General features: G+C 42.1%; 1 protein-coding gene across 4 annotated transcripts in view; it reads right to left on the reverse strand.

Annotated features, from left to right (window-relative positions):
- znf638 (zinc finger protein 638) overlaps positions 1-21,480 on the reverse strand; it is a 203,750-nt gene that overhangs the window by 79,659 nt on the left and 102,611 nt on the right. For 3 of the 4 annotated variants that reach the window (XM_059650723.1, XM_059650722.1, XM_059650727.1), the window contains exons 4-8: positions 19,058-19,096; positions 15,381-15,916; positions 8,667-8,728; positions 8,299-8,439; positions 5,840-5,986 (exon numbers count right to left, since the gene is read on the reverse strand). In XM_059650723.1, the coding sequence (XP_059506706.1) occupies positions 5,840-5,986; positions 8,299-8,439; positions 8,667-8,728; positions 15,381-15,916; positions 19,058-19,096 (925 nt within the window). The remainder of the gene's footprint in view (positions 1-5,839; positions 5,987-8,298; positions 8,440-8,666; positions 8,729-15,380; positions 15,917-19,057; positions 19,097-21,480) is intronic. The other variant, XM_059650726.1, reaches the window with a different exon arrangement.

Consider the following 21,480-nt stretch of genomic DNA (forward strand, 5'->3'; position numbering starts at 1 on the left):
AATAAAACATTGTCCATCATCAGGTTCTTGCTACGATCCTTGCTTTCATATTTTTATACTTTTTTTTGATTTAGTTTAATTTGATTTATTGTTATCACACGTACTGAGATAGTGGAAAAAATGTTGTTTTACATGCTATACAAGTAGATTGCAACAAAGTACATATCAGCAGCAGAACAGAGTCGAGAATAGTGTTACAGCCGCAGAGGAGGTGCAGAAAGACACAACAGGAGAGAGCGAGATCACAATTAACACCCGAGAGGCCTGATTAGAAGTCTGATAACAACGGGCAAGAAGCAGTTCTTGAATCTGTTAGCATGTGTATTCAAACCTTTATATTTTCTGTTCAACAGAAGAGGGTAAAGAGAGTACAACCAATGTAGGAGAGGTCTTTATCATGTTGGTTGCTTACCTGGGGCAGTGGGAAGTATAAATGGAATTAATAGACGGAAGGTTTTTGTTTTGCTAAATGGATTAGGCTGTGTTCATGACTGTAGTTTCTTGCAATCTTGGGCAGAGCTGTTGCCGTACCACGCTATGATGCTTCCAGATAGACAGACCATAGAAAGCATCCTATCTGAACTGGTAAGAATTCTTCTGGATGTGCCAAATTTCCTTAGCCTTCTGAGGAAGTGTGCTCATATATGCCAAGTCACTCTCCTCCTTTATCCCATTTAGGATTTTAACCTTCACTTTATAAGTCTTGTTCTTCAAGCAAAAGGTATAATTTCACACTATTCTGTAAATATAATGGGTGTCAATTTTAATCTGTCAAACAACCTCTAGGCTTTTTTGAAATCCAAATGATCCTCTGGATGAAGGCCTTGTCATATGAGAAATGGTTGAGGACTCTGGATCTGTACCCAATGGAGTTTGGGAGCAAGAAACAGTGGGGAGATCTCAGTGGAATTTATTCAGAAAACTGAGAATACCGAGGGATCTGGACAGAGTTTACATGGAAAAGGCATTCCACTAGGAGGAGAGCTAAGATACAAGGGCATAGCCTCAAAGTGAAGGGCCGTTCCTTCAGAACTGAGCTGAGGAAGAATTTCATTGAAGCAGTCATTCCCATAGAAGGCTGTGGAGGCCAAGTCACTGTGTATTTAAAGAGAGACAGATAGGTTTTGACTGGCAAAAGAATCAAGAGTTATGGGAAGGAGACAAGAGAATTGGGGTTGAGAAACAAATCAGCAATCAAATGACAGAACAGACACAATTGGCTGAATAACCTAATCCTTCTCCTCCATCTTATGGCCTGAAGATGTAAGAGCAGAAGTAGGCCATTCAGCCCATTGAGTCTGCTCTGCTATTCAATGAGATCACGGCCGATCTAATAATCCTCAACTCCACTTTTCTGCCTTTTTCCAACAGTCCTCGATTCACTTACTGATTAAAAATCTACCTTAGCCATGACTATACTTAACAACGCAGCATCAACAATCCTTTGCAGTAAAGAATTCCACAGATTCACTACCCTTTGAGAAATTTCTTATCTCTGTCCTAAATGTGCAACCCCCGAGATTACACCAGCTGGTCCTAGACTTTTTCATAAAGGGAAGCAAACTTTCTGCAAGTCCCCTAAGAATCTTACATATTTCAATAAAAGTTGCCCCTCATTTCTCTGTGTCAATGAATTACAGGCTCAATCTACTCAAGATCTCTTCAGAAGACAGTCCCACAACGCCTGCGAATAACAAGCAATGACAACATCTAAAAAGGCATCTGAATGGGAATACAAAGAATAGTTTAGAGGGATATGGAACAAATACTGGCAAATGGAACTAGATTAAATTAGGATATCTGATCAGCATGGACGAGTTGGACCGAAGTGTCTGTTCCCATACTGTACAGCTCTCTGATTCTTATGCACTCGCCATGTCAGAACATTCAAGGTTATGGGCTAAGTGTGTGGAGTGCAGATTTGCAGTAATTTTTAGGTTGGTGCAGACTTAATGGGCAAAAGGACCACTTTGCATTGTATGTTTTTAGGAAAACTGTTCGGTATCCCAGTTGTGGTCTGATTAGTATCTTGTATACTTGCGTCAAACCTGCCTATGTTTATACTCCAGTCCCTTTGAAATGAAGGTCAATATTCCATTTGCCTTTCCTACTGCCTGAACTTGGATACGAGCTCTTTGTCAAAGGCAAGGACTCCTAAATCCCTCTGTTCTGTAGCTTTCTCCAATCTCTCTCTTTTTATATAACAGTCAGTTCCTCTATTCTTCCTGCCAAATTGAATATTTCCCCACACAACGTATTCTACCTGCCAAGTTTTTGTCTACGTGTTTAAACTGTTTATATTTTCTGCAGCCTCTGTCATCTTCACCACTTGCCTTGCCACCCACTGGTGTGTCATCCACAAACTTGGTTGCATTTTCCTCATCCAAGTTATTACTATCTTTACATTTCATAATGTTGCGAAAAAAGTCAATTCTGTGTCCTGGTCAAGTTGCAGACAGTGCAAACCTGGTCCTGGTGAAATGGGCATAAGGCACAAACCCGTTCTCTACTTGATATCACTTGATAGTATTCCAAAATGTCACATGCTTATTAGAAGCAAGCAGGGTGGAATATTTTGGGTTGAAGAAATTTCACTTTTCTTTGTATAAATGCAATGCTATTGTGAAGTTGGAAGCTGAAGAATGCTGCTGCAGCTTCATTAGAGAAAAAGTGTATAATGTGCACCTGGACCACAGCAAAACTCATCTCCATCTCCATTTACGGCACAGCAAATAGACTGGTAGTCTTTAGTTAGGAGCAGTGGCCACTGCAATGCGTATAGAGCAGCAACCAGACAGAAGGCACCCACTCTGTGACAAGTGAAGTGACAGCCTACTGACTGCTCGAAGCAGTCAGTTGGGCCTCCAGGAGTAGTCCTTAATGATGATGGGACATAGGAAATATCATCAGAAAGAAGTCTCTCCATGAGTCACAGGGTGCCCAATCAGGAGGGACCTCACTCAAACTCAAAGATGTTACCAGGTTATACTAGCTGATTTTGTGGCATTTAGTTTTGTCCCTAAGTTTACTGGTAGAATGATAGCAAGGGAAGACAAAGCTCTTAAAGAGCCTTTAATTGGTCATTTAGGGCCTTAATCGGCCTGTACATTGGAAGGTCAGCTCTACTTTTGAAAATTGTGAAAGAATCAGAAAGATGACAGCATTTTACTTCCTGCTCCCATTCCCATCCACAAGGGGAATAAAACTCCATTTGAAACTCTATTGCTGTTATCATAAATGCTGACTGATCTGCTAAGCAATTTCAGCACTTTCCAGTAGCTACAATATTCTGCCTTTTTTTACTGGAGTCTTGCTGACCATTTTACAGAATCACTGATTAGCTTTGGCATTTCTGTAACACAGGAAGAACCTCCATCTTGCCAGCTATTTTTTCCACTTATCTGCCGAGGGGATATCTAGCATCTTCTAACTGAGCTGCTAACTTATGTCAGTGTTCAAGGCAATTTCCTCTAACATGGATTCCATTTCATGCACAAGAGTCAAAAGTCACTGACCATGACCCGGCAAGGCATTCTACAGATTCTGAATAAGTTCCTGCAGACTGGAAAGTAGTAACTGCAACGTCTACTTAAGTAGGGAGGAAGAGGAAAGCTATGGTAACTACAGTCTGACATCAGTCCCTATGGCAGGAAAAATGCTGGCATCTATTATAAAGAATGTGATAATGACACTTTTCTAAATGTCAAGTTAAGTTGCGCAGAGTCAATATGGATTTACAAAACAGAAACCATGTTTCACAAACCTTTTTGTAATAGATGTGCGTTACTTAAAGCACAGATAAGGGAGAACCAGTGGATGAGGTGATTTGGATTTTTAAAGGTTTTGATTAGGCTCTCCCTGTTAGATGAGACAAAAGATTGAGTGTGTAAAACCTTGTGACTCCAAGTGAGTGTTGCAGCAAGCATAAAAACAGAGATAACAAGGTGTGGAGCTGGATGAGCACAGCAGGCCAATCAGCATCTTAGGAGCAGGAAAGCTGATGTTTCAGGCTGAGACCCTTCAGCAGGAATGGGGGGGGGGGGGGGGGGGGGAGAGAGAGGGAGAGGCAGATTGAAGATGGATAGAGAAGAAGATAGGTGGAGAGGCGACAGACAAGTTTAAGAGGCAGGAATGGAGCCACTAAAGGTGAGTGTAGGTGGGGAGGGACGGAGGAGGTAGGTCAGACCAGGGAGGACAGACACGTCAAGGAGGCGGGATGAGGTTAGTAGGTAGGAAATGGAGGTGCAGCTTGAGGTGGGAGGAGGGGATAGGTGCGAGGAAGAACAGGTTAGGGAGGCGGGGACGAGTTGGGCTGGTTTTGGGATGCTCAACCGTGTCTCCGGCATTTCCCGCAACTCATCCCTTACACCCCACCCCGCAATAACAAACAAAAGAGAATCCCCCTCGTCCTCACATGCCACGCCACCAACCTCCAGATCCAATGCACTATCCTCCGAATCTTCCGCCATCTGCAATCCGACCTCACCACCAAAGATATTTTTCCATCCCCACCCTTGTCTGCTTTCTGGAGGGACCACTCTCTCCGGGACTCCCTTGTCCACTCCACACTCCCCTCTAATCCCACCACACCCGGCACTTTTCCCTGCAACCGCAAGAAAGAGCTACACCTGCCCCTACACCTGCCCCCACACCTCCTCCCTCATCCCCATCCCAGGCCCCAAGAAGACACTCCACATCAAGCAGATGTTCACCTGCACATCTCCTAATGTGGTATACTCATCCACTGTTCCCGTTGCAGCCTCCACTACATTGGGGAAACTGAGCGAAGGCTTGGGGACCACTTTGCAGAACACCTCCGCTCAGTTCACAATAAACAACTGCACCTCCCAGTCATGAACCATTTCAACTCCCCCTCCCATTCTCTAGATGACATGTCCATCATGGGCCTCCTGCAGTGCCACAACGATGCCACCCGAAGGTTGCAGGAACAGCAACTCATATTCCGCCTGGGAACCCTGCAGCCTAATGGTATCAATGTGGACTTCACCAGTTTCAAAATCTCCCCTTCCCCTACTGCATCCCTAAACCAGCCCAACTCGTCCCCACCTCCCTAACCTGTTCTTCCTCTCACCTATCCCCTCCTCCCACCTCAAGCCGCACTCCCATCTCCTACCTACTAACCTCATCCCTCCCCCTTGACCTGTCTGTCCTCCCTGGACTGACCTATCCCTTCCCTACCTACATTCACTTTTACTGGCTCCATCCCTGCCTCTTTAACTTGTCCGTCTCCTCTCCACCTATCTCCTCCTCTATCCATCTTCTATCTGCCTCCCCCTCTCTCCCTATTTATTTCAGAACCCCCTTCCCCTCCCCCATTTCTGATGAAGGGTGTAGGCCCGAAACTTTAGCTTTCCTGCTCCTAAGATGCTATTTGGCCTCCTGTGTCCATCCAGCTCCACACCCTGTTATCTTGGATTCTCCAGCATCTCCAGTTCCTATTATCACAGCATAAAAACACACTGTTCTGAAACAATGATGGCAGTTTTTCCTCAGTGATCTGGCTAGTGCTCCCTCCAAGCTGTTTCTCTGACTTTGTTGTGCACGAGTTGCCCACCGCAGTTCCAACATTATAAAGTCACCAAACTTCAAAAGTACTTCATTGGCATCAGGAAAACTACTTCAAGGCTTTAAAAAAAGTCACCATAAAATTGTCCACATTTTTAAAAAATAAGCATTTTTAAAAAAAAAGTGCTTTGTCTACGTGAAAAGCACCACAGCGATCAATTACCATATAATTTGGTCATTGGTTTTCAGCAAACTGAAGTGCAAGATTGCAGTCCAGATTTACATCAGTGTTCTACCTACTTGAATATATCACCTTGGGACTTACTGGCTGCTTGTGCATTTCCTTCTTCCGTCCCAGTAATACCATGGTAACCTGTCGGTGATTGATCTCTACTGGTGTGATGCTGTAAAACTCCACAAGTGCCACTGCAGCTTCTTTATAGGCCATTTCCAGGAAAGCCTGTTTTAAAAGAAAACAATTATGCAACAAAGACCTCAGTACTTAAAAACTTGTACCTCCCAGAGTCTTTTTTCTCTGTCGCTTTATATCCAAGCTTAGTGTCGCTAATTCTCTACTTTGTAAAGTGCTTGAACCGTAGAAACTAGCTATTTGACCAACATCTCTGCCAGTATTCATGCTACACATCAGATTCCTCTATCAGTACATCCTCCTGTTCCTTGTTTCTGATTTTTAATAAAATGTTGGGTAACTGCATATATAGCAACCATTCTGTGTGGCAGCAAGCTCTACATTCCAACTTCAGGTAAAGTTTCCCCTGAATTCCCTACTGGATTTACCCAAGGCGACTTGGATCTAGCACGTCTATCTCTGGTCATAACCATAAATGAAATATTAAACTATCCAAACATGTAAGACAGAGGCAACAGTGCAAATCTTTTTATTTGTTTTATTTTCAGAGACAGAGGCAATCACCAGGGTACCCTGTATTGAATTTCCTCTGGACAGAAAAGTGCTCCAATCTATTCTTTCCCATTAACTATAACCTTTAAAGAATATTGCTTGATTCACCTCATCTTTACCATGCTTCAAACACGATTGTGTCCTAATGATACACCCTTTAAATGAAAACATTTTACCTTTTACTAATTTTTTTTACTGCAGCACAACTCCTGTACACCAGGAGTTCTCAATCATCATTCACATAAGTGTACTTTTCACAAGGGGAATCAGATAATGATGGCAGGCATTTTTCCTGGCCAACAGGCCAGCCCCTTGAATCCAGCTACAAAAGTCCAATCAGTGCCCAGATGACATCATGACAGGCTGAGTAATGAATACAATATCTTTTACTTTAGTTACAGAAAGCCAAAGAGGATTTTGTATTTATGCATCCATTCATAAATTGGGAAGTGAACGGGCTAAAATTCGGCTGATGAAGTTTAACTTGGAAAAGTGTGAGGATGTCCATTTTGGGCCAGTGGAATTGTATGGCAACTTATCATCTATGGTGGTAGAGTTTAAATTCAATGAAAATCTAGAACTATAAGTCTCATGATTCCATTGTTGATGGTCACAAAAAAAGTCTATCCAGTTCATTAATGCCTGTCAGGGAAGGAAATCTGCCATCCGTTACCCGGTCTGGCCTATGTGTGACTCCAGACACACAGCAATGTGGTTGATTCTTTATTGCCCTCTGAGCAATGAGGGATGAGCAATAAGTGTTGGCTTAGCCAACAATGCTGTCATTGCATGATTGAAAAAACTAAAAGGGGGAAACTAGCAGTATTTTATAACAATGTAGTTTCACGTGTAATTTTGCAAAAAATGCAGAGAGAAGTGTTTAAATCACCACTGTCCAGCGCCTATATTAATAACAAAAATCATATATTAAAAAAGGTTAAGATGAAGTCTATCGTTGTTCAATTCACAGCTCATGGGTTCCCAAGGTCAAAGAAAAGTCTGGAACCACATTTTGTGCGGCTGCAGAAATTTGACATAAAAGCTGCCAACTCTCGGGTCAGACCACCATGCCAAAGACCCAACTTGTCGCTGTTGAAATCCATGGCCAGAAGATGGTGTAGAAGCCATCTCAAGTAATATCGGGCCAAACCCACCTGATCACTAAAGATATCACTGACTCAGCCTGTTGGAATCCTGAACTGGGCTTACTATGCTGTCGAAGTTGCCAAAGCAGACAACCACCCTGCAGGACCCACCAGGACGCAGTCAGAATGGCCACAAAGAACTCCTGAATTCCTATTTTCATGTCATTTGCCAGATTCCCTCTTACTTCCCCACTTGCAATGAGTTGACTGGGCCATGGAACAGCGAGTGAGGCAATCAACTACAAGGCCAGAGTGCTTCAGTGCAGAGGGATCTGGGTGTCTTTATGCATAAATCACAGAAAACTAGTATGTAGGAAATAAGGTACAAGGTATTAATGAGAATGCACCTATAGTACTGAATACAATGTTGGTCCTCTTTAGAAATATAATTACATCAATGGCAGTTCAGAGGTTCACCAGGCTGATTCCAGAGATGAGGGGTTGGTCTTATTAAGAGATATTGAGTGGTTTAGGCCTTTATGCTATGGTATTTACAAGAATGAGAGATCTAATTGAAGCATGCATATAAAAATGCTGAAGGAGATTGTCAAAGTAGACGCAGAAAGGACATTTCCTCATGTGGGGCAATCTAGAATGAGAGGTCATAGTTTTAGGATAAGCTTAACAGAGTAACTCAGAGATGAAAAATAAATAGAGAAAGAAATACTGGAGACATTAAGGAGATTATTTTCTGTGCAACTATACCTCATTTTTGGTTCGTACTAGCTTAATGGCTGCAACTTTTCCAAATGGCTGTGTTAGTTTTGTGATGTCTTCCTCAGTATAACCATCATGTGGTAGGTCAGTGATGTGAACCACACGCCCACTCCTCTTCATTTCCTGCATCTTCAAAAGCAACACAACTATTAGATTTCCAGTGCAACTCGGAGCAAGAGACAGTAAACCAATCCCACCTTCAGTTAAAACAGAGTAAGCTTCTTAACAGGATCAATCTATAAAACACAGCTCTAGATTATGTAGAACTAAGACTTTTTGCATCTTCGCGTTGAAAATAATGAAACAGAAAGCCCATGTTTATGATTTTACATCTGAGAGGAATAAATGCAACTCACCAGCTGTGCATTTGCATCATGCTGAGGAGTAGGTTTTTCCACTTTGACAGCAGCAGCTCCACCTACAAATACAGTTCAGTGAGATTCAACCCAATAAGCAGTCACAAACAAACTTCACAGTTTTCTGAGTTCTCAGGAAAGGTCACAAAATCCGAAACGTTAACTGATTTCTTTCCACAGACGCCAACAGACCTGCTGAGCTTTCCCAGCAATTTCTGTTTTTGTTTCCGATTTCATGCATCTGCAGTTCTCTTGATTTTTAGCAGACTTAATATATTCATCTTAAAACAGTACTTTAATATAATATTGAAATATTGTGAACGCAGTTCATCAATTTTCTTCGAGAGGAAATTACCATTCATATCCATTCCAACCTTGGAATGGCAACTGCTCTGCACAAGACCAGAAGAAATTACGGAGAGGTGCGAGTGCAGCCCTGTCCATCATGCAAAACAGTCTTCCTTCCACTGACTCTATATACAACATAATCAAAGGCACCTCCCAGCCCAGATTATACTACCTTTCATCACGCAGAAGATATACAAGTTTGAAAACACATACTGATAGATTCAAGAACAGCTTCTTCCTTGTTGTCATCTTATGAACAGACCTCTCATATTAGAGTTGATCTTGCTCCGCAGCTTCTCTGTAAGCGTAAAACTATACCCTTGCATTCTATTACCCTGATGTACTTATGTAAGGTATGATTTGTCTGGTGAGCACGCAAAACAATATTTTTCACTGTATCTTGATATAAATGACAATAACGAATCAAATCAAATCAAACCAAACCAAATCTAAACATCATTCCAGACCCACATCAATCTAGTTGACACATTAACCACTCTGAAATGAACTAATAAGTCATCCAGCCATATCAAACTACAATCAATAGTACAAGAATAGGGTTAATTAGTACCTCAAGTATAACCAGAGATGTGCAACAAATGTCAGTGATGGATAAAATTATTAAATAATCTGTCTCATCACCTAAGTGTTCTTGTATTACACAAGTAATTTCAAAGCACTACAGTCTCGTAACTAGAGAAGCTATAAAACAGCTGCAATTTGCTTTATTGCAGCAAGTGTTATAAGTCTCCAGAATTTTACTTTACATCATTAATCTACAGTAGCAGCCACAATATTGATTTTGCGGCACACTACTTTTCAGGTACGATAACACAGGGGACTCAAATCTTTACAGGGTATTATATGCCTGCCAAAACACAGTTATTATTGAGGAGCAGAGCACAATAGGGTATCAGAAGCTGAGCAAGTTATTTAATTATATTTAAAGCGAAATGCTAGCAATAGTCAGGTCTAAAAATGGCAATAATTTGAGTTGAGTATGAGAATCTTTGAGAAGTGAGGGAAAACAGAACCATAATGGATTTTAGAGATAGTAAGAACTGCAGATGCTGGCGAATCTGAGATAACAAGGTGTAGACCTTCAGAAGGTCTAGGCTCGAAACATCAGCCTTCCTGCTCCTCTGATGCTGCTTGGCCTGCTGTGTTCATCCAGCTCTACATCTTGTTATCTCATAATGGATTTTACACTTTTGGAAAAAAGAGGAACAACATGAGGTGGTCTTGGATAGTTTAGAAGCAGAAGAGATTAAATGACAAAAGATGTTGTAGAACAAAAGGCAACAGGAGCAGTAAAGATAGTAGTGAAATGACAAATCATTTGTCCAGAGTGAGTACGAATGGCAAAACAGTGTCCCTCTGCTATCTGTCACCTCCAGTAGTGTACCATTGCCATATATTTCCCTCTCCTACTGTCTAAACTTATGGACCATTCCCTCTTAGACAACCTGATCTGTTCCTTCACCTCAATTCCTCACCACCTCAAGTCCATATAGATCATGTCCACCGCTATCACATCTTTCAGGTGAAAGGGCATTTTCACTGTACTTGTTTCAATGTACTATATTTATTGCTCACAATGCAGTCTCCTTCAACATCTGTGACACTAAACTAGATTACGTCTCTGCTTTGCTGTACACCTCCACTGTATCCACAAGAATAACCCTGCCTTTCCAGTTGCTTGTCATTTCGAAAATAAGTTGGTCCCATGTCCACACCTCTGAAGAAATTTCTCATCTCAGTCCTAAACCTCATATCCTTAGACCACGAACCTGGTTCCTCATACACCAGTCACTGAAAATAAATATGCAAGTGCAACAGGCAGTCCAGAAGGCAAATGGTACGTTGGCCTTCACAGCAAGAGTCTTTAAATACAGGAGTAGGTGTGTCTCACTGCAATTATACAGGGCCTTATTAGGACTGTACTTGTAAGTACTGGATATAGTTTGGTCTCCTTTTCTCTTTGTCATTGCTAATATCTTTCCTGCATCTCACCTATCAACTCCAATTAGAATATTGTAAGTTTTTAATGAGATCCATCCTTTGTTTTTCTGAACTCCAGCAATTACATTCCTAATTGATTCAATCTACCCTCATATGTCATTCCCACCATCCCAAGAAAGAGTCTGATAAACCACTGCTGCATATCTCTATAACAAAACCATCCTTTCTGAGAAAAGGAGACCAAAACTATATCCAATACTAATAAGTACAGTCCTAATAAGGCCCTGTATAATTGCAGTGAGACACACCTACTCCTGTATTTAAAGACTCTTGCTATGAAGGCCAACATACCATTTGCCTTCTGGACCGCCTGCTGCACTTGCATATTTATTTTCAGTGACTGGTGTATGAGGATAACCAGGTCTCTTACAGATACACCTCTTTCAATTTATAGGCACTCAAAATTCTGCCTTCCTGTTATTGTTCCCAAGGTGGCCAATCTCACATTGTCTACATTGTATTGGATCTGCATGCATTTGTCCATTCACTCAGTATGTCCAAATCACACTGATGAATCTTTGTATCTCCCTTACACATCATACCCAGCTTTGAGAAACTTTGTCTTTTGAAAAATTCCAACCAGTTTGTCAGACATGACTGCCCGTTAGCAAGCCTTTAACAAGACCATGCTGACTATTCTGGATTAATTCCTGCTTCTCCAAGAGAATTGTTATGAGGGACTCTCACACAGGGCATAGGCAGGAGATTCTGTGGCAGTGAGCATGAATCTAAGATAGTATGTTGCTTTCCTGGTACTAGGATTAAGGATATCTCAAAATGCCTGAAGCATATTGTTAAGGATGAGAGTGAGAAACCAGAAGTTATTGCACACATTGGTAGGAATGCAACAGTTAGGAAAAGATTAAGGCTTTACAGAATGATTGAGAGGTTAGATAGAAAATTAAAAAAACAGAACCTTGGATCACAGGGATATCTTCTGGGGCAGACAAGGCCTGTGCAAAAACGATGAGAATCACCTGTGCTGGGAAAGGACCAATATCCTAGCAGGAAGATTGCTAATTCTATTAAGGGAGACTGTGATCTATGTGGTGGGGCAGTGGGGTGGTGATGCTGGTTGTGTTGATGGAAGAATCCTAAGCAGCAGAGTAAAGAGCAAGATAAATGAACATGGTTTTGAATCTAAAAAGGAGTAGTTAATTAGAAAAGACAGACAAGGGCAAGAGAACTAAGTAACTGAAGAATTGAACTGCATTTATTTCAATGCAAGGGCTCGGAGCCATGTTTAGGAACATGGGATTGGGGCGTCATAGCTATTAGAGAAACTTGCCATAGAGATGGGCAGGGCTGGCAGTTCAATGTACCACGTCTCAGATATTACAGATAGGATAGAACAAAGAAAAAGAGAAGGGAGAGTGGCACTTTTGATTAAGGAAAACATTATTACTGTAACTAGAGAAGATACTTCTGAAAAATTGACAAGTGAGAATGTATGGGTTGAATTTAGAAATAAAGGAATGATCACCTTGATGAGATCACACTACAGAAACCCAAAATAGTCAGAGGGAAACTGAGCACCAAATATGTAGAGATCTCGGATATATGCAAAAATAATAAGGTTGTAGCAGTAGGTGATTTTAATTTTCTAAACACTGACTAAGACTACCATAGTGTCAGAGGTTTGCACGGTGAAGAATTTATTAAATGTGTTCAAGAAAACTTTATCAATATGTAAATGTTCCTAAGACAGGGCAAGAAAGTGAGGTGATAGTAGGGGACACTTTGGGCTTAGTGGTCATAATTCAGTATTTATTGCCAGTCCCTAGCGTCCTTGAGAAGGCGGTAGTGACCTGCCCTCTTGAATAACTGCAGTCCATGTACTGCAGATAAACCCACACTGCCTTTAGGAAGGGAATTCAAGATTTTGACACAGCGAGAGTGAAGGAACAGCAATATATTTCCAAGTATGGACGGTGAGTAGCATGGAGGGGGGGGTTTGCTTTGGGTGGTGTTCTCAGTATCTGCTGCCCTCATTCTTCTAGGTGGAAATGATTGTGGGTTTGGAAGGTGCTGCTGAAAGATCTTTGGTGAATTTCTGCAGTGCACCTCGGAGGCAGTACACACTGTTGCAATTGGTGATGGTGGAGGGAGCGAATGCTTCTCAATGTGGTGCTAATTAAGTGGGCTGCTTTGTACTGGATGGGGTCAAGCTTCTTGAGAGTAACACTACTGAATGTCAAGGGGCAGCGATTAGATTGCTGGACATTTGTGTGCTGAGAATGTTACTTACCACTCTGTCAGCCCAACCCCAGATCTTGTTGCATTTGAACATGGACTACTTCAGTGTCTGAAGATTTGCAAATAATGCTGTGCTCTGTACAATCAGTGAACATCCCCACTTTGTACCTTATGATGGAGGGAGAGGCATTGATGAGGCAACTGAAGATGTTTGAGCTTAGGAACTCCTGCGGAGATGTCTGCAGTGACTGACCTCCAACAACTACAGCCATCTTGCTAAGTGCCAAGTAAGGTTAACGAATGGCAATGAACAATCCGATTATACAATGGCAAAGCCATGACCATTTCCCATAAGACAGTGTAACCGCATCCAATCATTAACATTCCATGGCATTACCATGACCGAATGCCTCACCATCATCCTAGGGATTACCAACAGCAGGTCAAGGCATTGTAAGGTGGGAAACTCACCTCTTGACTCCTCTAACCCTGCCTACAATAGAAGGATTGTGATACAATACTCCCCACTTGCCTGAACTTGTGCAGCTGCAATTACATGCAAAGTTGCAACACTTAATTGATTAGTGCCCCATTCAACACCTTCAAATTTCTGTGCCTCTATCACTGATGCAAGAACAGCAATATTTATCATCTACACAATGCACTGCAGTAACTCACCATGGCACTATTGCAGGATCAAAATTCTACAACTACCTAAAAGCTGGTGCTGAGCAGCTGTGCAAATTGTTAGCTCACTATCAGCTTCTCAAGGGCAACTGGCCCAGCCTGTATTCCCTCATCTTGTGGTTGAAGAAGCCACATCTACAAGAGGCAGAAACGACAACTTTCTGACGAATGCTTCAACCAAAACTAAATGAACCAAGAATTTAAGATTCTCACTAAGATTTGTAGCTCAGGTTATGGATGAGTTTGTTGGCTTGCTCGCTGAGTTGGCTTGTTATTGTATAGACGTTTCATCACTTTGCTAGGTAACACCACCTCATTGCGGCCTCCAATGAAGCAATGTTGTTCTACTCCATTATGTGGTATTTATATAATCCATTCTGTTAAGTTGGGTTGTTACATTTCCGGTTCTGTTTTGCATGGGTTTGTATATGAGGTCTAATTCTACGTGATTGTTGACTGCATTATGGGTTGAAAATCAGACCTCTAGGAATTCCCACGTGTGTCTTTGGTTAGCGTGAGTTAGGATGGTCATGCTGTCCCAGTTAAACTGGTGGCCTTCAGTGTCGAGTGCTGAGAGATGAGGGAAAGCTCATTGTGTCATTTTGTTGCTAGCTGGTGTTCATGTATCGCAATGCCTAGTTTCGTTCTGTTCTGGCCCGGCCAATGTAATGCTTGTTGCAGTCATCGCAAGGTATTTTATGAATTGCATTGGTCCTGCATGTCATGGATATGGGAGCCTTTGGTCCTTGAGAGTGTTTGCTGTAATGTGACTGTGGGTTTGTGTGCCACCACGATAATCCTAGTGGTCGTAGGAGTCTCGTTGTCAGAAATGTAAAGCTGTTCATTAGATTTCATTTTCATAGCAGAAACACTATGGGTAATTTAGCATGGCCAATCCACCTACCCTGCACAGCTTTGGACTGTGGAAGAAAACCAGCGCAACTGGAAGAAACCCACACAGACAGTCGCTCAAGGGTCGAACTGAACCCGGGTCGCTGGAGCCAAGAGGCAGCAGTGCTAACCACTGAGCCACCATGCCTCCCCTAATTTTGTTCTTGATATAGGGCAGCGTGCCTAGTGTCTTTAGGCGTTACTGTGTTTTCTTGGTCTTGTTATTAATCCGTGATGCAATCACCAAACATGTCAGATTAGACCCCATATACAAGGAGGAACAGGAAATGTCACAACCCAACTTAACAGACTGGATAATAGAAATACAAAGCGGAATAGAACATCATCACTTCACCAGACGTTGCACTGATGTTATCTAGCATGGTGACGAAACAGCTGTACGATAACCAGCCAGTTTGGCAAGCAAGTCAACAACCTCACAAGCCATAAATCAAAGTAAAAATTTCCTTCTTTTTGCAAGCCAGCTACATCCGATTTAGACATGTAGAAGCCAATACTGCATAGTTAGACACGTGTCAATGCAAATTAGTCGGGTGAATGGTACAATACCTGTAGTGGTTTTATCCTCAGTACCAGGCTTCTTGGTGGGTGGAAGTCGCTTTTTAACCTTCTGATTTGCAGGCTTTAGATCTGTCAATTGACCAGGTGCAGGCTTCAATTTGGAATTCTTAGCAGGTAACTCTTTCTGTAGTTTGCGCTTTGGACTGGACTTGCGTGGACTGGGCCTGTGAGGACTTAAATGCTTTGGGCTTGGTTTGGATTTGTGGGGGCTCAAACGCCTAGGTCTGGACCTGTGAGGGCTAGACCGCTTTGGGCTAGGTCTTGATCTGTGTGGGCTGGAGCGCCTGGGACTGGTGCGCCTTGGACTGGATCTAGAACGGTGTGGACTGGATCGTCTTGGGCTTGGTCTACGAGGGCTGGGATGCCTAGGGCTACCCCTGCGTGGGCTTAAACGCCTGGGACTGGACCTGGGTGGGCTCATGCGACGGGGGCTAAGACGTTTTGGACTCATCCGTGTTGAGCTGAAAGATGCTGAAGACTGCTCTGCGACTGCCGCTTCTTTCTCTTTCTTCGCGGCATCATCTCTGAGCAAAATAAAAAGGAAAAATGAATCCAAACTGCAAACAACTTAGCTGAAGGTATCTGTTGAAATTTCAGTTGACAAGGTTTTTTTTAAAAAGAGTCTACAGCCTATTCACCCATCTGGCCTGTATCAGTTTTTCAAATAGTCTCATTTCACTTCTCCATCCTAAAATCAAATAAATTCTTGCCTTCAGATATTTATTCAATTCATTTTAAAATTCTACAATTAAACCTACTTTCACTGCCCCTATAAGTAGTATACTCCAGATTACAACTCACTTCCTTGGTTCAAAATCAACTTTATGACCGACGGAGTGAGGGAAGGGCAGGCAACATGGGACCATTATTCAGCCAAAATTAACCCTTATTTAAATAATTGTGTCCTACTCAGTCTGTGGCCCTAACAAGTCAGTCTTCCATCACTGGCCTGCTCACAAATGGATAACCATACATTAATTTGTAGAACATGTAATAAATTAGTACAGTCAGGGTGATGTGGTACAGTATAACTGAAGGCCAAGTCAGAACTTGCAGAACTGGAAATGGGAAGTAATTGTGCATAGAACATACAAAATAGAAACAACAGTATGCCACTGATTACACCGAGCCAGCTCAGCCACTCAAAACATAATGGCTGATTTGACCGTGGGCTCCATCCCACTTTTCTATCGACTATTACACATCACCTCCCTCGTTTGTCAAAAATTTGTTCAGCTTTTCAGACTGGAGGCCTGTGATCCCAGCAGTGTGCCACAAGGATTGGTGCTGGGTCTACTGCATTTCATCGTTTACATAAATGATTTGGGCACGAACATAGGAGGTATGTTTAGTAAGTTTGTAGGTGGTACTAAAATTGGTGGTGCAGTGGACGGCAAAGGAGCATATCTCACAATATGACGAGTTCTTGATCAGATGGACCAATGGGCCAAGGAGTGGCAGATGGAGTTTAATTTGGGTAAACAGGAGGTGCTGCATGTTGGAAAAACAGATCAGGGTAGGATTTAAACACGTAATGGTAAGGTCATGGGGAGTGCTGCTGATCGAACAGGCCTTGGACTGCAGGTTTGTATTTCCTTGAAAGTACAGTCACAGGTAGGTAGGATAGGAAGGTGGTGTTTGGTAAGCTTGCCTTTATTGGTCAGGGCAATAAGCATAGGAGTTGGGAAGTCAAGTTGCAGCTGTACAGGTCATTGGTTCGGCCACTTTTGGAATACTGCGTGTGATTCTGGTCTTCCCGTTATGGGAAGGATGTTGTGAAACTTGAAAGAGCTAAGAAAAGATTTACGAGGATGTTGCCGGGACTGGAGGGGTGGAATTATAGACAGAGTTTCAACAGGCTGGGACTATTTTCCCTGAAGAGTCAGACTTGAGGTATGACCTTACAGACGGTTATAAAACTGAAGGGCGTGGATAGGGCAACTAGACAAGGTCTTTTCCCCGGGATGGGAGAGTCCAAAACTTGAGGGCAAAAGTTTATGGTAAGAGGGGAAAAATTTAAGAGGGAACAAAGGGGCAACTTTTTTTAAGCACAGAGGGCGGTGCATGTAATGCATGAGCTGCCACAGGAAGTGGAGGAGGCTGGTACAATTACAACATTTAAAAGGCTTTTGGATGGTACATGAATAGGAAGGGTTAAGATGGATATGGGCCCAATGCTGGCAAGTGGAACTAGATTAATTTAGGATACCTGGTCAGCAGAGACGAGTTGGACTGCAGTGTCTGTTTCCATGTTGTACCTCTACGACTCTTAAAAACCCTATCAAACTCAGCCTTCCAAATTTTCAGGGATCACGTCTCCTTTCTCTGGGAATAAGAACTATATAGACTTATGAACTTCAGTATAGCTTTCTCCGCATCTCTGTCAGAGACTAATCCATTACCTTTAAGCTATTTTTGAGGCAGGTTTAAAGGCTCTCCAAGTGGGAACACTTTCACAGTCTCCATTCTGGCAAGCCTCCTCAGGATTTCGTATGGGTCAATAAGATTAGCTCTCATCCTTCTAAAGTCTACTGAGTAAAGGCCAAATTCAGACAAACCTTTTCTCATAAAACAACTTTCTCATGCCAGGATTTATGAATAAGTTTATGAATAATATGTACAAAACTCTGGTGCAGCTGCACCTGGAGTACTGCATACTCTTCTGGTCGCCGCATTATAAGAAGGATGTGGAAGCATTGGAAAGGGTGCAGAGGAGATTTACCAGGATGTTGCCTGGTATGGAGGGAAAGTCTTACGAAGAAAGGCCGAGGGACTTGAGGCTGTTTTCATTAGAGAGAAGAAGTTAAGCGGTGACTTAATAGAGACATACAAGATGATCAGAGGATTAGATACGGTGGGAAGTGAGAGCCCTTTTCCTCGGATGGTGATGGCTAGCATGAGGGGACATAGCTTTAAATTGAGGAGTGATAGATATAGGACAGATATCAGAGGTAGGTTCTTTACTCAGAGAGTAGTAAGGGCGAGGAATGCCCTGCCTGCAACAGTAGTAGACTTGCCAACTTTAAGGGTATTTAAATGATCATTGGATAAACATATGGATGATAACGGAATAGTGTAGGTTAGATGGGCTTCAGTTTGGTTTCACAGGTCAACGCAACATCGAGGGCCAAAGGGCCTGTACTGCACTGTGATGTTCTATGTTCAATCCAAATATATTCCAATGCAAGAGAACAAAACTGCACACAGTACTCACATCAGAGCCCACTAAGCAGCAGAAAGGCTTGTCTACTTTTCTACTGCCTCTGCAATAAATGCCAATATGCCATTTCCTGTTATACTTTTATACTTATGGTTTACTAATCTGAAAATGAGCCATAAATCCCCACTGTTTCCTAAAAGTCAGCCAAAATAATTCAGGTTAAGAGCTTCAGGAGGTTTGACCACATTTTAAAGGATCATTAAGAAATGTTGATTCAAATGTATGTACACTAACAAACAACGAATGCAGTCAAGTCACGTAACTGTGCCCATTCAGTGTATACACCCCGGCAACAATGCAAAACTTGAAAAATGTCATCCAACACAAGTCCACAAAACACAAGAGTAAACAATGAACTGAATATCTCAAAACAATCAAAAATTCAAGGCTTCAATAAACCACAATCCTATAAAAATGGGTAAAAATTTTGTTAAACTGTACGTACTTTGTTGCAGCAACAGCATCTGGGTCCCAATCTGGATACCTGAAATGTAAAACAGGCAAAAGCTTATTAGAATTAACAGCAATGGGTACTAAACCTATGGGCTCCACACATCAACTCTCAAGTGGTCTAACAACTAGGTTCCAGGACCAACTTTTAGTTTCACTGAAAATGGCAATTTTTCCAGCAAAAGGAAAGTGCAGTATTCTCCTTTTAAGATCTCATCTATTTTACTTCTATAGTGGTGAGGTGGTACTTATCCAAATGCGTACCTAATTTCCTAATTCTTCACTGTTGTGATGGGCATGTTATTAGTAAAGCTGGAATTTAACACCACCCTGATTCATACTGGATTTGACGCATATGACTCACTTGCTTGATGACTACAACTAACAGGCAAACATGTTGACATGGTAATGCAGTCAGCCCTAACTGTCTTAGCGAAAATTTGTAGCTTGGGGTATGGATGCACTTGTTCTTAACTCACCAAGCCAGTTGTTGTCTGGTGTGCAGACATTTCATTACCTTTCCAGACAACATCTAGGACAAGCAAGCACCAGACATGCAAGGGAATTTCTGGAAGCTTGGCTCTCAACACAGGATTCCATTAACAAACACATAGAAATAGACCACATATACAAACTGCTGCCAAAACAACGGAACTGGAAGTGACAAGACCATCGCACCAGAGGATCACATAAATCAAGATGGATGCAGAACACCAATGCTTTCATTAGAGGTCACACTGATGACATTGCCTCGAAGGATAATGAAACACCTGCACACCACAAACAACTGTACAGCCCCAAGTGGGATAGAATGTCAGCAAACAACTGGATGGTTTTTCTTCATAATTTATTCATGGGAAGTCAGCCTCACAGGATAAGCAAGCATTTATTGACAGAATTTCCCTTCAAAAGTTTGTGGTGGCAACGATCTGCCTGAACCAGAATGTTTTTGGGTGTAGGGACACAATAATGCTACTTTCCTTTCCTAAAGAATGGCATAAATGCATTAGAGATGGTTTGGACGTGGCTTATTAGGTTGATACCAAGAACGAACGAATCACTTTAAGAATAGGTTGAACAGAAATGGGCTTGTCTTCATTGAAGAGTGAGTGGTGACTTTGATTGGCCCCGACAAGGTGGACATGGAAAGGGTATTTCCTCTTGTGCCTCAGATCTAAGGTCCATTGTTTTAAAATCTGGGTTGGCCTTTCATGAGCAAAGTGAGATAACACAAATCTGTAAGCTGTCAAAGATGACATATGGCCCGTTCCTACACTGTACAGTTCTATGAGAATATTTTCTCGCAGCTATTCATACAACTTTGTAATCTCAGAAGGTGGAATCACTGAATATTTTTAAAACAAATGTGGGCAGATTCCCATTAGGTAATCAAGGGGCATCAGAATGCAGAATTCAGAAAACAGTCACAATAGCCACAATTTTATCAAATCGCAGAGCATGATTGGCAACCAAATGGTCAACCTTTCTACCCACTTGTACGTTAGAAATAGCGATATAATTTCAAGTTAGGGCAGTGTACTGTTTGAAGAATTTGAAGGTGGTAGTATTCTCTTGTCTGTATTACCCTTATCCCTGTAGGTGATAAGAGTTCACAGATTTGGAAGGTGCTTCAAGAGAGCCCCGGTGAGCATTTTGAAGATGGTATACACTGCTGGTGTCATGCTTTGGTGAAGGGAGTGCATATTTATGGATGTGATGCCAATCAAGTGGGGCTGTATTGTCCTGGATAGTGTTGAGACAGGGAGTTAACTAACCAGCACAGAATTCCTAGTCTGTGGTCAGCTCTTAAAGCCACAGTATTTATATACCTGACGGAGTTCAAGTTTTCCTCAATGGTAACACCCTGGATGTTGCTGGTGAGGGATTCAGCAATTGTAATATCACTAAACATCAAGAGAATAGTTAGATTCTTATGATTGAAACAGTTGTTGCTTGGCACTTCTGGGTGTGATTGTTACTTGCTATTTATCTACATGTGGATGCTATTCACGTTTTGGTGAACATAAACACAACCTGCTTCAGTATCTTAAGTCACGAATGTTTCTAAACATTCCACAAACAACAGCATACAATGGAGGGAAGATGAAGCAGTTGAAGGTAGTTGGAGTCAGGGCACTATCCTAATGAGCATTTGCAATGATGTCCTGGAGCCGAGTTGATTGGTCTCCACCAATCACAATCATCTTCCTCTATGCTTGGTGTGACACCAGTAAGCGTCTGTTTCTCTCTAACCCAGGTCAGATGCGCAACTTAAGTGTTAGTGCACAGGTTACTACTCAGCAAGAGCCACTTGGTAACACTGTTGACCCTTTCCATTATTTCCTGCTGATCTAGAGTCTACTGATAGTTGCTGTTTACTGCCCTTCGGAAATGTCTCACATTATGTGCGCAAGGCAT

This window comes from Stegostoma tigrinum, chromosome 1 (genome assembly GCF_030684315.1).
Source record: "Stegostoma tigrinum isolate sSteTig4 chromosome 1, sSteTig4.hap1, whole genome shotgun sequence".
NCBI lineage: Eukaryota > Metazoa > Chordata > Chondrichthyes > Orectolobiformes > Stegostomatidae > Stegostoma > Stegostoma tigrinum.